Source organism: Scyliorhinus canicula, chromosome 11, assembly GCF_902713615.1.
Source record: "Scyliorhinus canicula chromosome 11, sScyCan1.1, whole genome shotgun sequence".
Taxonomy (NCBI): Eukaryota; Metazoa; Chordata; class Chondrichthyes; order Carcharhiniformes; family Scyliorhinidae; genus Scyliorhinus; species Scyliorhinus canicula.
In genome coordinates, this window is record NC_052156.1 from 23,532,931 (window position 1) to 23,550,306 (window position 17,376).

Genomic DNA, 17,376 nt, shown 5'->3' on the forward strand with positions numbered 1-17,376 from the left:
AATGCTTCACAGCTCCAGGGTCCCAGGTTCGATTCCCGGCTGGGTCACTGTCTGTGTGGAGTCTGCACGTCCTCCCCGTGTGCGTGGGTTTCCTCCGGGTGCTCCGGTTTCCTCCCACAGTCCAAAGATGTGCGGGTTAGGTGGATTGGCCATGCTAAATTGCCCGTAGTGGCCTAATAAAAGTAAGGTTAAGAGGGGGGTTGTTGGGTTACGGGTATAGGGTGGATACGTGGGTTTGAGTAGGGTGATCATGGCTCGGCACAACATTGAGGGCCGAAGGGCCTGTTCTGTGCTGTACTGTTCTATGTTCTATGTTCTATAACTGCTAGAGCGGTGATAAGGTGTTGTAAAAGTGAGGTAATCATTGATTTGCAGCTAAAGTGTTCTACTAATAGCCTCAAACCATTTAGTTGTTTACAGATATCTAGCTGATGGAATATTGTTTAGGTGAAGGAATGTTGGGGTATAGAGAATTGTGAGGGGTATTGTGTGTGGTCTTGGCTAAACAAGTCAAGAGAAAAAAGAATGCCTTGCGCTTTGGATACAGACTATATAGTTAATGAGAGGGGCCAGGTCTGTCTGACGAGGCAGCAGGTCCTAGTACTTTAATCTGAACAGAGGCATTTCAGTTTGGCCCTGAAATGTTCTCTCTCAAAAGACTCTGCACAGAGAAAAACTAGTAAAATCCTGGTTGTTAACTTTATGCACGAATATCATCAATTATATGTTAGTTTACTTAATTAGAATATCGTGGCAGGTTTAGGAAGTAAGTTAAGGTTTCTTCTACTTGAGAACTGTTGTAACTGTAAAGCTATTTCTTTGTTGCTAGCTAATGTGGTTAATTCTGTGAATAAATTAAAGTTTGTTTTAACATAAAAAGTACCTATGGGTCAGAGTTATCACACCTGTGGTGCAGTAACATTTCCTCACAGTTTTACAAATTGAAAATTGTTGACTTCTTACTCTGGATCCTAACAAGTGACATTTAAGGGGCATCTTGACAAATACATGAATAGGATGGGAATAGAAGGATACCGACCCAGGAAGTGTAGAAGATTTTAGTTTAGACGGGCAGCATGGTCGGCACGGGCTTGGAGGGCCGAAGGGCCTGTTCCTGTGCTGTACTTTTCTTTGTTCTTTGTTTTTTGCCATATTGACAGCCTGGGCAACTGCTGGAAAGTGGTAGAGGCCTAATGCCAGGAAGTGCTTGGTGGCGGTTTACTGAGTAAGAAAGGATTAGCTGGACTGTGGATGTGTAAACTGCTTGATTGGTTTAAGTTACTGTCAAGGAAGGTGGAATTAAGCTAACAGCTGGAGGTGCAGTCCTCTTGTAAGAGTAATTGACACCCAGAGTTTCCTAAAATCATATCATTGTTGGTGGGTATAGGGGCCAATAATTTAGGATATATGATTTTATATTATATGATTTTTATATTATGGATTTATCATGCCACGAAGGAACAAAAATTTCTTAAATGTTCAACTCTTGGCTGATTCTGTACTTTTCAGGATGCTGTAACTAGTGTTCATGTCAAGGGAATGATGTACGACTGGATTGAAAAGGACCTGGGTAAGTAACAATCATTGAACATGCTGGCCTTGGAAAGTGAATTAGATATCTGGAATGGGAGATGCTCAATTATAGGATTTCAATAGGCAATTCCCATCATTAATTCACCACTGGCCTGAGAATAAACCTGACTCATTCGGCCAAATGTTCTGGTCTCCTGATCATCAGAGCCTGTGCATACAACTGAAGATGTGCGTTGGGACCCTGAGGAGATCCTGACATGCAGAACTAGATAGAAATTATCTGGATAGTTTCAACTTCTGATGGGCAATTTCCCTGCTCACTGGGACCCTTTGCCTGAGCCAGAGTTGGAGACTTTGGTTAGATCCACGGCACTTACCTAGGTAGTTACTGAGGAACATTAGGCAGATTAAAATCTAGTCACCTGGGCAACTACAGAATTGACTCAACCCACGTGACTAACATCTCAACCCGACTATCCCACTCATCCACATTCAAACTGGACCTTTAAACTTGCCATACGGCAACTAGTACCATTTAAAATGAAAGTGTGTCCTGTCTTCCCCTGACTGTACTCTGCTCTAAAGGAGTTCCTCAAATGATGCGCATTATTGTGAGAGCTGGGCTCGGAAAGCTCCAGTAGAAATGCCTAGCAGTATCATGTCGAGAGTGTTTACGACCACAGAGACAATCCAATGATCAGTGCTGCTCAGAAACTCCGTGCCATGGGCAGCACGGTGGTGCAGTGGTTAGCACAGTTGCCTCATGGCACCGAGGTCCCAAGTTCGATCCTGGCTCTGGGTCACTGTCCATGTGGAGTTTGCACATTCTCCCCGTGTTTGCGTGGGTTTCACCCCCACAACTCAAAGATGTGCGGGGTAGGTGGATTGGCCATGCTAAATTGCCCCTTAATTGGAAAAAATGAATTGGATACTCCAAATTTATTTAAAAAAAAGAAACTCTGTGCCATTAACTTTGGTACTGAACAAGAGCCCTCTTGACTTATCCTATCTCTAATTTGTTTTCTTCCCTCAAAATACCCCGCATGATGGACACAGCCATGGTTCCCATAATCAAATCCACACAATTCCCACATCAGACTCTCGTTGTGCAGTCATCTGCCTGGTTTGTGTGATGTTTTCAATAGGTTTGCAAAGATTTATTAAATAATGGAGTGGGAACAGTGATCTTAAATGAATAGGACTCAAAATGAGAAAATAAGAGATAGCGATCACTTTCAGTCCTAGTATTCGGAGATCCGGAGACCAGAGAATTTGGCCCAATGTTGTGAGCAAAATTCTGAAAAATTAGGAGGTGCATCAGAAGTCGGTTCTTGAAGCAAAGCGAGTGCTCAGTACGAGTATTGGAATGGAGTGATGATCTCTTTCTTCCCACACCAATTGCAGAGAAATACATTCTTCATGGAGATGAAACATATGCTGTCCTAAACCGGCTGAGTAATAATGGAAAGAAGCTCTTCCTTATAACCAACAGCCCCTTCAACTTTGTGTAAGTGCTAACTTTTGTCTCCTGCATTGTTTTGTCACCTATGTTGTTTATAATTTTAATTCCAGAATCATAATCCTTCTGGCATGGCGTTACTATCCTGGATGCAGGGTTATTTTTCTACTGTTTTGAGTGATTTAGATAGCAAGATCACATGGGGTGCCTGAATGAGATATGAAATGACCAATTAAGAGGTCCCCAGTACCACTAGAAATTGTGAATAATCAGTTTAAAGATTTATGTGTACTGGAGGTGGTGGCCTAGTGGTATTGTGATATTGTCACAAGCAGATGGTGAAATATAGAATTCAATATCAATCTGGAATTAAAAGTCTAATGTTGACCATGAAACCATTGCTGAATGTCATAATGACCCACTTTGTTCACTAATGACTTTTACGGAAGGAAATCTGCCATTGTGACCTGGTCTGACCCACATGTGACTCCAGATCCACAGCATTGTGGTTTTGTTCTTTTAAAAAAGAACTGCCTTCGGAAATGCACTCAGTTCAAGGGCATAAAGGGATGGGCAATAAATGCTGGCCCAGCCATCGATGCTCACATGAATGAATTTTAAAAAGCAATTTGAGGATGGATTGGTGCCTTTCCTTCATGGTCAGGAGGAACATATGACTCAATGCTGACCAAAATGGAGGCTTGCAAAAAGTCACAGTGACATTAATTGCTCAACTGTTGATGGTTAACTATTTTAACACACAAGATGGTATCCACATCTTTGTGTTCAGATTGTATGTGCTCCTCTGTTCCAGTCTAGTATGGCAATAATGAATGGGGAAATGAAAGTATACCTATTGCCAGCATCCTTAAGCAGCTTCTTTCTAAGTAACTGGTAAATAGATTCAAACCATCATAATTCAAAGGGAATTTTCCAAATTACTTTTTATCTAATGGCAGTTTAGACGTCCTGGTAAAACCTCTCACTCCCCGCCCTGCACTGAACCGCTTGGAGGGTATTAACCCCTCCCCGATGAACTCAATGTATTCTATGCTCACTTTGAGTAGCAAACCAACAAACTTGTCAACTGCCACAACAGCCTTGGACACACCCATACCTACCTTCAAAGCTTCTGAGATCAGATCGGCCTTCTTGAAAGTGAACCCTCGGAAAGTGACAGGTCCTGACGGGGTCCCTGGTCCTGCGTGGACCAACTGGCGGGTGTGTTTGCAGACATCTTCACCCTCTCCCTACTCCATTCTGATGTTCTTACCTACTTCAAGAAGGCCACCATCATACTGCTGCCAAAGAAGAACCAGCCATCGTGTCTCAATGACTACCATCCAGTGGCCTTGACGTCTATCATTATGATGTGCTTCGAGAGTTTGGTTATGAGACACATCAACTCCCAGAATGCCTTGATCTACTTAAATTTGCATAATGCCACAACCGGTCCACAGCAGACGCTATCTTCCTGGCCCTACACATCCCTGGAACATATTGACAACAAGGACTCCTACATCAGACTCCTATTCATTGATTACAGCTCTACTTTCAACACCGTAATCCCAGCCAATCTCATAGCAAAACTCCAAAACCTCGTACTTAGCTTCTCCCTCTGCAACTGGATCCTCGACCTTCTGACCCATAGACCACAATCAGTAAGGATAAACAACAACACCTCTTCCACGATTGTCCTCCATACTGGGGCTTCAAGGCTGTGTACTCGGCCTCCTACTGTGCTCCCTATACACACATGACTGTGTGGAAAAATTTGTCTCCAGTTCCATCTAGAAGTCTGTGATGACACACCCGTAGTGGGTTGGATCTCGAACAACGATAAACAGAGTACAGGAGGGAGATAGAGAACCTAGTGGAGTGGTGTAACAACAACAATATCTCCGTCAATGCCAACAAAACTAAAGAGCTGGTCATTGACATCAGGAAGCAAAGTATCATACACACCCCTGTCTGCATCAATGGTGCTGAGGCAAAGATGGTGACGGCTTCAAATTCTGACGTGTGCACATCACCAACAATCTGTCCTGGTCCAACCACGTTGACGCTATGACCAAGAAAGCACAACAAAGCCTACACTACCTCAGGAAACTAAGGAAATTTGGCATGTTCATACTGACTCTTGCCAACATTTACAGATGCACCATAGAAAGCATCCTATCAGGCTGTGTCACAGCCTGGTATAGCAACTGCTCGGCCCAAGGCCATAAGAAACAACAGAGTCATGAACACAGCCCGGTCCATCACGCGAACCTGCCTCCCATCCATTGACTCTGTCTACACCTCCCGCTGCCTTGGGAAAGCGGGCAGCATAATCAAAGAGCCCTCCCACCCGGTTATTCTCTCTTCCAACTTCTCCATTGGGCAGGGGATATAAAAGTTTAAGGACACACGCTAACAGATTCAAAAACGGCTTCTTCCCCGCTGTTACCAACTCCTGAATGACCCTCTTAAGGACTGAACTGATCTCTCCACGCATCTTCTTGAGTCGTACTACACTCCGTATGCTTCACCTGATGACTGTGTCCATGTATTTACACTGTGTCTCTATCATATGTCCTATGTTTTTTCATGTATGGAATGGAACTGTATGCAAAACAATACTTTTCGCTGTACCTTGGCAAATCCAATCCAATCCAATCGCTCTTTTAGGACAGAGATGAGGAGAAACATTTTCTCTCAAAGGGTTGTGCAACTTTCGAACTGTCTGCCTCAGCAGGCAGTGGAGGCAGGATAATTGAATAGAGGTAGATAGATTCTTGTTGGGCTAGGCAAAGCTTATCGAGGTAGGTGGGAAGAAACTTAACACACTAAACTGTTCAGCCAAGATCGTGTTGAATGATGGAGCAGGCTTGAGGGGCCAAATGGGCTACCTCTGCTCCTATTTTGTATGTTTGTTTGTAAAATGGAGCAAGAGGGGGCCAACTTCAGGAACGTTAGGAGCTGATAAAGCTGTCATCTTTGCTAGAAAATTCTTTTGTTTTTATAAAGCTGTGACTTATGGCAGAGAGGTGGTAAGTTAAAGAAGAACTCACACCAGAAGTTAGTTATCCTTCTGAGTATAGTTTGAAAAATGTTATAGTCGAAAGAGCAGTATTTGTGAGCTTGCTGCATGTCTATGCAAATTAAAATGACCTATTAGATCAGTTTTAATGAAAATATGAATGAAAGCGCTATGCTGTTTTCCTCCTTCTATGTTGTTGATGCCTAATTGCCCTCTGAAATGGCCTAGCAAGCAACTTAGTTGTACTAAACCACTATAGAGTAGTCCAAGAGGAATATAGATAGATGGAGCACACAGCATTGACCGAGGAACTCCCCTCCTAACAGCACTGTGGGTGCACCTGCCCCAGATGAACTGCAGCATTTAAAGAATGCAGCTCACCACCACCTTGAGGGCAGTTAGGAATGGGCAACTAATGCTGGCCTTGTCAACTACTCCCACAATTCATGAAAGAATAAAATAAACCTGGAATATATAGCCATGATCTGATTGGTTGGCAGAATTGACCCCTAATTTCCCATTTGACACTCGGGGATAGAACTGGAATATATAGCCATGATCTGATTAGTTGGCAGAATTGACCCCTAATTTCCCATTTGACACTCGGGGATAGAACTTGCAGACTTTTATGCTCCTGATGTCGAACTTTGTAATCCAGAATTGCACATTAGAAATTCAAGATGGGAGGCAGGCACATCATGTCGGGTTTTGTCCTTGAACAGACTGTAAATCTTTTTTTATTTTTATTTTATTTTTTCTAAATTTAGATTACCCAATTATTTTTTCCAATTAAGGGGCAATTTAGCGTGGCCAATCCACCTACTCTGCACATTTTTTGGGTTGTGGGGGCGAAACCCACGCAGACACGGGGAGAATGTGCAAACTCCACACGGACAGTGACCCAGAGCCGGGATCGAACCTGGGACCTCAGCGCCGTGAGGCAGCTGTGCAACCACTAGGCCACCATGCTGCCCAACAGACTGGAAATCATGTTGGGTCCCCTGACCTCAAGGTCTCAATTTCTGACATGCCTACAGCTGTGTCCTCAAAATACCTGAAGTTCAAATGTGTCACATAATGGAGTAAAATGAGTTGTTCAGGGCTGACCCATTCTTAGTACTGTGACCCCTCCAAAGCAGTGGCAAATAAATATGACCTTGAAAATTTGAACTGAGAAACTGACTGTGTGTCTACAGGAGCTGCTGAAGTTAGTGTTTTGATAATAGCAGCAGCGTTACAAAGAATTCTACAGCATAGAAATAGGACATTGGGCCCAACAAATCTATTCTCGTGTTCAAGCCCCCTTCCCCTGTACTTTCTCTCACTTATATTCCTTTTTCCTTCATGTACTTGTCTAGTTTCCCCTTAAATGCATCTATGCTATTTCCCGCAATTACTTAAAGGGCCAGATTTTCACAAACCTTTTAATAGAAAAGCGGATTGGACCTGGACGTGGACGGGCCAACCTAATTTCCAACAGATCCAATTTTATGCCAGTGGGGGAAGGGAGTGAGATACATTTGATCAATGAGCTGTGAAGGTTTCTGTGTATCTCTGCACTATCGATGTCGCATGAATTTAGAATGATATAAATGCAACCTGTCAGGACTTGAAGGGATAAACTTGTAACTTGTGTGTCGAGATATCAAACAGTTTCACTGCTGGGGATGACATGTCCCTTGACATAAATTATAAATCTAACTTGGACCATCATAAAGCTGCAAGAGTTTGTACATTGACAAGCTTTTGTTGCTAGATATTTATGGCATGTTACCAAAAGCCTGAAGTCTAACAAGATTGATAGGTTGTGCTTTGAAATAAAAGTTAAAAGTGTGTTATTTGTTGTAAACCAATGCATCTCTATTGTTTGTCACATGATTACGTGGTGACATAACTCTAATTATTTCCGACACCTCTTTCTGCACAGTGATAAAGGAATGAAACATATGGTGGGAAAGGATTGGCGAGATCTTTTTGATTTGGTGATCGTCCAAGCTGACAAACCAGGCTTTTTTACGGATAAGCGCAAGTGAGTGAAATTGTAAATGGGGAAAGAAAGATGGTTTTAACTATTCTGATAGAAACTGTAACAAATAATTGTGACAAATTGTAGACAGCTGTTAAACGGTAACTCTTCCTGACTAATGCAATTTTCAATGTACATAATTGTTTGCAAGCATATTTAAAAATATTTTAATGTAACTAACCATCTGCATTGAGAGGAACATTCATTGTATATTAATTACACGTGGATGCTGGATATTAACTGCCGATTCACTTGTGCCCTATTAATAGGGGCAGGTTAAAATTGTAGCAGATGGATTAAGAGGTGCATGTTTGTAATGTGCTTCTATAAATAGTGAAAGTGTGTAAAGATTGGCTCCAGTTCTATCTTTCACGAAGTGGATTCCTTGTAAACCAAATGTGTAAAAGAGTCCAGTAAACCTTCTTCATGAAGCTGATTAGAAGGAAAATAATACTTTCCCTAAATTAACAGCATAAAGAGAGTGTGTTTTTGTGTTACTATGTTTTCTGCATAACTATATCTGGCTAGTTGGAATCTAATAACAGATATTGGGTACGATCCAATGGAAATGAAACCGAATCCTTTGTCGAGGGCGTTTAGCCGGGTATTCCCCAGCGCTCGTAGTGCCGGGAGAGACCCCGCTAGGTAACAGGACTCTGTTTTATTTTGGGGCCTCAGTGGGGAACCTCCGCCGAGGCCGAACTTAGTCTCATTTCCTGCATTGAGGCGCTCCGCTCGCCAATGTAGGAAGAGATCAGGGCGCCAGTTGTAAATCCAGCGAGTGCACATTAAAGTGAGACTAGCTGCTCACTTTGATATGCAAATTTGCCAAATACGGATCGCGCCCGTCTCACAAGATCCCGTTAGATTGCACAAGGCGTGGCCAGCTGGGTAAATCTTGCGAGAGGCCTCTTGCAAGATTTACCGGCAGCATCGCTCCCCGAGTCGGGCATGACCGTTACATCGCGCCGTTAAATCTGCCAAGGGATTCCTCCCTTTTATCTAACAGTTGTTTTATTTTTCCAGGCCCTTCAGACGACTGGATGATACGGGTGTGCTGCAGTGGGACAAAATCAACACTTTAGAAAAGGGAAAGATGTATAAACAGGTCAGAAAATTGGTCTGTGTTCGGTGCTACATAATATTGGCATTGCTGGAAACCCGCTTTATATGTGAGCTGACTTTTTCTGGTAGCAATTGAAGAGGGTGAGAAATAAATATAGATTTACGTGTTGCACCGTAAAACTAAGGCTGGAGAAAGACTTGTCTCACTAATTATGTTTTACAACCTGGTCATAATTAATTAGCTCTATTGAATATTTTGACATGACACAAACTAAGAGTGTGGGACTAAAGAAATCAAGAAATAAAGAAACTAAAGAAATCCAGATAACGTTATGATTCTTTCGGGTAGGAATGAGCAAAAACATTACAGGGAACCGGTTTGGAAAATAATTTACTTTTAAGTAGAGTATTATCCAGTTCCACACGTGGTTCATGTAAAAGAAGGAAATGTAGGAAGTTAAGGTAGAAGATCAATGAAGTTCTTTTTGAATGGTGCAGTCAATTGCAAGTGCTGTTGGGCCTATTGCAGGTCCGAATTCTTTTGTCATGAAAAATCACAGAATAAGAATGGTTTGGTTTACGTGTAAAGCAGGTCTGTTTGACTTTTTACCCCACTCACAACTTTACTGAGACTCCAATTGGCATTTCCCAAGCATAGGATCATGGATCCATAGAGTCTACGACAGAGACAGGCTCTTCGGCCCAAACTGGTCCATGCCAACCAAAAAGCCCATCTAAGCTAACCCCATTTGCCCATATCCCTCTAAACCTTTTCCATCATTGTACCTGGCCAAATGCCTTTTAAATGTTGTCAATGTCCCTGCCTCAACCATTTCCTCTGGCAGTGTTGTGTTCTGTGACCTTGCCATTGCAATGATGCACACAGAACATCTGGTGACTTAACTGGAACTGATGTGGAAAGATAACAAACAGAATATATACAGACTAGGTTACTATTTGAGTTTGTGAACTCTCCTGGAACTACCCGATGTGCGACTGTCCTTGGTACCAACTGGCGAGTGTCCCACGTCAATTGACCGAAGTCTGATGTCACCAGCTGGTTGGAGGTCATATTGCTAACTATGTACAGCGTCGGGGGATATTTTGCAGGTAATGGCAGAGAAGGGGGAGCTGGTGCCGGAACCGGAAAAGATAAATGAGGTGTTCAGGGTGTTCTACGAGGAGTTGTACAAGGCTGAGCCGGTGGGTTAGGTGGTGGGTCAGAGCTGGAGGAGGGGAAGAGGCAGGCACTGGAGGAGCCATTAGGGCTAAAAGATGGATTTTTAGGATGCAGTCGGGCAAGGCCCCAGGGCCGGACAGCTTTCTGGCAGAGTTTTCTAAGCAGTTTTCAACAGAGTTGACCCCCCACTTGTTGGGGATTTTCAGTGAGGCAGTGGAGAGGGGTGAGTTGCCAGCAACATTGTCACAGGCGTCAATCTCGTTGATCCCGAAAAAGTCGAAGGACCCACTGGAGTGTGGGTCCTACAGGCCCATTTCTTTGTTGAACATGGACGTGAAAGTACTGGTGAAGGAGTTGACGTGTTAGTTGGAGGGTGTGTCAGAGGTGGTCTCTGTTGACCAAACGAGCTTTGTGAAGGGTAGGCAGCTCTCCAGAGCATTAGGAAGCTGTTGAATGTAATTATGACTCCGTCAGATAGGCGGGTTCCTGAGGTTATTGTATCCATACAGAGAAGACTTTTGATTGGGTAGAGTGGAGGTATCTGTTCGAAATTCTGGGGAGGTTTAGGGTTTGGGCCGAAGTTTATGGCGTGGGTTTGACTTTTATATGCATCCCTGGTGGCTGGCGTGCGTACGAATGAGACGAGTTTGGGGTATTTTGGGTTACAAAGGGGAACGAAGCAGGGATGCCCGCTGTCGCCATTGTTATTTGCGTTGATGATTGAGCCCTTGGCGATGGCCCTTTGGGCGTTGGCTGAGTGGCGAGAGATTGCAATGGGGGGGGGGGGGGGGGGGGGTAAGGGGTGGTGTCACTGTATGCATATGATCTGTTGTTTGTATAGGTCCTGCTGGAAAGTATGGGCTGTATTATGGGCCTGTTGGAAAGATTTGGTGCCTTCTTTGGTTATAAATTGAAAGTAGGGAAGAGCGAAATGTTTCTGCTGAATGCGGCGGGGCGGGGTCCAATTTGGGGGCGCTACCATTTACGGTGGCTAGAGAGTGGTTCAGGTATTTGGGGATTCAGGTAATGCATCAGTGGGCCACGATGCACAGGTGGAACTTGAAAGGGTTAATGAAAGAGGTTAAGGGGGATTTCAAAGGGCAGCACGGTGGTCTAGTGGTTAGCATTGCTGCATCACGGCGCTGAGGTCCCCGGTTTGATCCTGGCTCTGGGTCACTGTCTGTTTAGAGTTTGCACATTCTCCCCGTGTTTGCGTGGGTTTTGCCCCCACAACCCAAAGATGTGCAGGGCAGGTGGATTGGCCACACTAAAATGCCCCTTAATTGGAGAAGAAGAATTGGGTACTCTAAATTTATTTTTCAAAACGGGTGGATTTCAAGAGGTGGACTTGTACTTGACATTGGCAAGGAGGGTGCAGGTGTTGCCAAAGTTCCTGTTTGTCTTTCAGACCCTCCCGATCTTTCTCCCGAAGGCTTCTTTCTGGAGGTTGGTGGCACTGATTTCTGAGTTCATATGGGAGGGAAGGTACCAAGGATGAACACTCTGCTATAAAGATAGAGGCAGAAAGGGGGGCGGGGGTTGGACCTGATGTATTATTCCTGGGCTGCGAATGTGGAGAATGTGAGGTGTTGGGAGGAGGGGGGGGGGCGTAGTTTAGGTATATGCAGGTGTGGAACTTGCGCGAAGGAGCTGCTGACGTTCCCCCAACTACTGGAGTATGCGTTTTTAGAGCAGCAACTGCTCCCTGATGACTTGGGGGAGGGCAAGATTGGGGACATGTATGGATGGTTGGGAGAACAGAGTAAGACACAGGTGGTAAGGATAAAGTTTAAGTGGAGGACGAGTTGGGGAGGGAGGTAGGATGGGGACTCTGGTCTGAGGCAGTGCAGCGAGTGAACTCGACCTCCTCCTGTGAGAGGGTGAGCTTGATTCAGTTCAAAGTGGTGCACAGGGTATGCATGACTTGTGCGATGATGAATCGGTTCTTCCAGGGGTAACAGATGGGTGTGAGAAGTGCGGGTGGGGGCCTGCGAATCATGCTTCTATGTTTTGGGTCTGCGAGAAGTTGGAGAGGTTTTGGGACATTATCCAGGATAGTGGGGGCTGAGGACACGCAAGACCCTATGGTGATGATCTTGGGGTATCGGAGGTGCTGGGGCTGCTGGAGGGGAAGGGAGCCAATGTTGTCGCCTTCATCTCTCTGATCACCAGGCGAAGGATCCTTTTGAATTGGAGGTTGGATATGCTACCAGGGGTGGCAGCTTGGTGGGGAACTTGTGCTCGAAGGGCTTCGAAGGGCAGCACGGTGGCGCAGTAGTTAGCATTGCTGCCTCATGGCGCCGAGGTCCCAGGTTCGATCCTGGCTCTGGGTCACAGTCCGTGTGGAGTTTGCACATTCTCCCCGTGTTTGCGTGGGTTTTGCCCCCACAACCCAAAGATATGCAGGGTAGGTGGATTGGCCACGCTAAATTGTCCCTTAATTGGAAGAAATGAATTGGGTACACTATATTTTATTAAAAAATGAAGAGGGCTTTGAAGTGAGGTGGAGGCCGTTCATGACTTTATTCGAGGAACTGTTTGTCGTGGGGGGGGGGGGGGGGGGGGGGAATTAAAAGAGGAAAAAATTGTACAAGCTTATGTCTTGGACTGTTGTTTTTGTTGATGTACGTTTGGAATTAAATATCTTTGGAAAAAAAAAATTGTATTTTGGGAACAAACTGTAGAAACACTAACACAAAAGGGAAACATTTAGCTCATTGAGGCTTTTTTATTTTTGCTGCTTTAAGTAAGCTTGTAAATCCATTCAATGGCAATGTGGATGTTTGTAATGAAAGAGGAGCACGTGGAAAATGGTGAGGTACAAAATATTTCTACAGCTTTAACACTGGTTTCTGGTTTCAAATTCTAATCATGCCTCATTATCCTTTGAACATAGAAGCTCGGCAAACAGCGAGGAGAAAAATTTGAAATAAAACAGCAGACTATATGAGATCTTTTAACTGTCAGTCTGCATGTTACCAGGTGGGGAAATGCAAATATGGAGGCAACCCCAGAAGTTTGGTATTTGTATGACCGCCCTAATGGTTGGCACAGGTTGTGAGGCTCCAACAAAAGAAGGTTTTTAATTCGGATTGAATTACATCCTTAAAGCTCCTTTGAAAGACTCTTGTATTTTATGTTGTGTATGCTAACTGACTTTGTATTGAAGCAAAGTATTAGGAACTACGCCAACATCAGCGCAACTGCAAAAGCTGGGTATTTGGTGGGAATGCTAATGGTCATCAGAAGTGATCAAATGAGAACAAACCACCTTGACTAGAGAATAATTGTAGATGCACTTTTAAAATTTTGCCTATAACAATATTAATCAATTGATTTGGCTCTGTCATCTTTTCAGTCTGTAAACTAAAACAATTAGAGCAGTTTGGCAAATCTCAGATTATGTAAATTCTGTAAATGAGGATTAGAAAAGAATGTGCCGTCATTTGTATTTGTGTGTGTGTATGCTTTGAAAATATCATTACTTTAGTAAGCTAGGGAGCAGCATTCTGGTTCTGTCAGTTATTATTCTGAGGTGCTGTGTCTGTTTTAACTAGGATTCAGAGAACAAGATCTGCTTTCTACCAAATGCCTCTCGCTTTCAGTTTGCAACTCATTGAAATTTAATGACAACTCGGTTTGTGCATTTCAACATGCATGCCAGTGTTTGGGAAGAGACTATCTTCCTAATCTTTGCCTTGCATTGTCCAATATAGCATGAGCCATTTCCTCAAATCTCCCAACTTTGTCCTTGTCCCATCTCCAGCAGTGAGCCAGTACTACTGCAGAAGAGGTTCCAACTGTTGTCAATGTGAAATGTAAATGCCCTTGCGGTCAATTTCAGACATGTCAACTATTTATGTGCACTTTGGGTAGTTAGCATTTTGGAATTGGCGCCTGCCACTGTATTGACAGATGGAAATGCTTTGGCTCTTATCTGACTGCAGCTGTTCCCGGGGATTGAGATCGTGGGCACGATTCTCCGCACTCACGCCGGTTCGGAGAATAGCGGGCCAAGCAAATTTTCACGGCGACGCTGGTCCGACGCCCTCCCGCTATTCTCCGAACCCCGCACAAACTACACATCGGGATTCCCGGCAAAGGCCTCGAACGTGCCCCCGACACGACCAGAATCGCTACTTATTGGCCCCCTGCTATTCTCCGGCCCAGATGGGCCGAAGTCCCGACGTCATCACGCACTGTTTTCACGCCGGCCAACATACCTGCTTTTCAAGTTCGTCAACCAGTCGTGCTGGCTGATGAGAGCTTCGATTAGGTGAGCGCACCGCTCAGCGCACTGCTGGAGTCTAGCCACAACGGGGAAGGCATCCCCGAGAACGGGAGGGGGGTCCAGAGCGGGGGGGAGTGGGGGAGACTGAGGGGGGGAGTGGGGGAGACTGAGGGGGGGAGTGGGGGAGACTGGGGGGGGAGTGGGGGAGACTGGGGGGGGGAGTGGGGGAGACTGAGGGGGGGAGTGGGGGAGACTGAGGGGGGGGAGTGGGGGAGACTGAGGGGGGGGAGTGGGGGAGACTGAGGGGGGGAGTGGGGGAGACTGAGGGGGGGAGTGGGGGAGACTGGGGGGGGAGTGGGGGAGACTGGGGGGGGGAGTGGGGGAGACTGAGGGGGGGAGTGGGGGAGACTGAGGGGGGGGAGTGGGGGAGACTGAGGGGGGGGAGTGGGGGAGACTGAGGGGGGGAGTGGGGAGACTGAGGGGGGGAGTGGGGGAGACTGAGGGGGGGAGTGTGGGAGACGGAGGGGGGAGTGTGGGGAGTGTGGGAGACGGAGGGGCGAGTGTGGGAGACGGAGGGGGGAGTGGGGAAGACTGAGGGGGGAGTGGGGAAGACTGATGGGGGAGTGGGGAAGACTGAGGGGGGAGTGGGGAAGACTGAGGGGGAAGTGGGGAAGACTGAGGGGGGAGTGGGGAAGACTGAGGGGAGGGGAGTGTGTGAGACTGAGGGGAGGATAGTGTATGAGACTGAGGGGAGGGTAGTGTGTGAGACTGAGGGGAGGGGAGTGTGTGAGACTGAGGGGAGGGTAGTGTGTGAGACTGAGGGGAGGGGAGTGTGTGAGACTGAGGGGAGGGGAGTGTGTGAGACGGAGGGGGGGAGTGGGGGAGGGTAGGGAGAGAGTGAGCAAGTGACCCGTCCAACCCCGGTTACAAAATGTCTGCCACCATGCCATGGTGTGCCGGTCACAAGGACACGGCCGCTGGTTGCCCTGTGGCTTACGGCCACAGGCCACTGACGCACCGGTGAAGAGGACGTAGTTTACTGGCCGTTGGATGCAGAAAGTGACCAGGGGTTAGGCTGCCCGCGTGTCAGCAGCGCGACCAGGCTACCGGGACACACAGGTATCCTGTGGCAGGCGGCTGCCGAGGTGTCGACTAACCTCCGTCTAACATGTCCCGTTTCTCTGCCCCCCCACCACCCTTCTGTAGGTTAGCACGATGTATGGGAACAGAACGGCTATGTTCTGCACAGTGGTTGGGGCCGCTGCACTGCATTTGGAGATGGAGCAGCATCCACAGCCACAACCCGCAGTGGATGCAGGGCCAGCTGCAGCAGCAAAGGGAAGGGCCGAGGAGTTGCCAGTCGTCGAGCAGCATGGGGGGGGGGGGGGGGGAGGAGGAGGAGGGGGGGGGAGGAGGAGGAGGAGGAGGAGGAGGAGGAGGGGGAGGAGGAGAGAGTGAGGGTGCAGCCACGGCACCAGAGGCGACGACCAAGGCCGAGGGTGTACCGAGGGTGTGCCCGGATCTCTTTCCTAACAATGACGGAACATCACCTGCAGGAGGAGACTCCGGCTGCGTAGGCGGATGGTGATACATATCTGTCACCTCGTGGCGCACCTCGCCCCACGTGGAACGGGGGGAGGACACGCGATCCCGGTTGCCATCAAGGTGACGGTCGCTCTAAACTTCTATGCGACCGGCTCCTTCCAGTCTCCGAGCGGGGACGTCTCTGGGATCTCCCAGTCATCGGTCCACAGGTGTATCCGGGATGTGACCGACGCCTTCTATGCCATCACCGATCGCTACATCACCTTTCCCGAGGACCGAGCAACTCAAGACTCACGAGCTCGTGGATTTGCCAGTGTGGCCGGGTGCAGGGGACAATCGATTGTGTTCACGTCCCCATGTGCCCGCCTGCAGGGGACAGGGAGGTGTTCACAAACAGGAGGGGGACATACTCCATGAATATCCAGGTGGTATGCGACCCCCACATGAGGATCATGAACGTCTGTGCAAGGTTCCCAGGGAGTGTGCATGACTCCTACATACTGGCGCAGTCGTACATCCCTGCGATGTTTGAGGGACGTCCCCCCCGGCTGAGGGGCTGGTTGCTAGGCGACAGGGGTTATCCGCTGAGGTCTTGGCTGATGACGCCTATACGGAGGCCTCAGACCAATGCGGAAACACGATACAACGAGGCCCTTGCAGCAACCAGGGGTGTGGTGGAGCGCTACCTTGGCCTCCTGAAGATGAGATACAGGTGCCTGGACCGCTCCGGAGGGGCCCTGCAGTACCAGGCCGACAGGGTCGCTCGCATTGTTATGGTCTGCTGTGCGCTGCACAACATCGCGATGCAGAGGGGAGATGACCTGCTGCAGGAAGCGGACGGAGAAGCCAGTGGCAGTGGTGCCAGCACAGAGGAGGAGAGGGAGGAAGAGTAGGAGGAGGAGGAGGCTGGCGGAGTGGCGGGTGCAGCACGCAGACATGACCCAAGTGGTGGTGATGTCCAGGAGGCGGCACGATGGACCAGGCGAGGACGGCGGGCACGCGACGCCTTGGTGGCAGCACGGTTCACGCGCGTATGCGACGTCCCCGCTGAACACCAAACCACCACCTGCATCGCTAGTCGTGCAGAGGGTCAACACACAACTTCCACCACCCCCCCCCCCCCCCCCCCCCCCCCCAACCCCCTCTCAGTGGACACTGCTCCACTTAGACATCACCCTTATCACTGGGTCCAGACGGTATGGTACAACATCGATGGCTGTGTCAGCGGGTGTGATCAGTGCCATGTGGAATGATGAGAGCCCGCTCTGCGAAGAGCTGTGAGCTCAGAAACGTTAGAGAGAGTCTGACCCATGGC

General features: G+C 47.4%; 1 protein-coding gene across 2 annotated transcripts in view; it reads left to right on the top strand.

Annotated features, from left to right (window-relative positions):
* LOC119973926 (5'-nucleotidase domain-containing protein 2-like) overlaps positions 1-17,376 on the top strand; it is a 142,251-nt gene that overhangs the window by 103,084 nt on the left and 21,791 nt on the right. For both annotated transcript variants that reach the window (XM_038812580.1, XM_038812579.1), the window contains 4 exons: positions 1,510-1,570; positions 2,938-3,040; positions 7,942-8,043; positions 9,067-9,148. In XM_038812580.1, the coding sequence (XP_038668508.1) occupies positions 1,510-1,570; positions 2,938-3,040; positions 7,942-8,043; positions 9,067-9,148 (348 nt within the window). The remainder of the gene's footprint in view (positions 1-1,509; positions 1,571-2,937; positions 3,041-7,941; positions 8,044-9,066; positions 9,149-17,376) is intronic.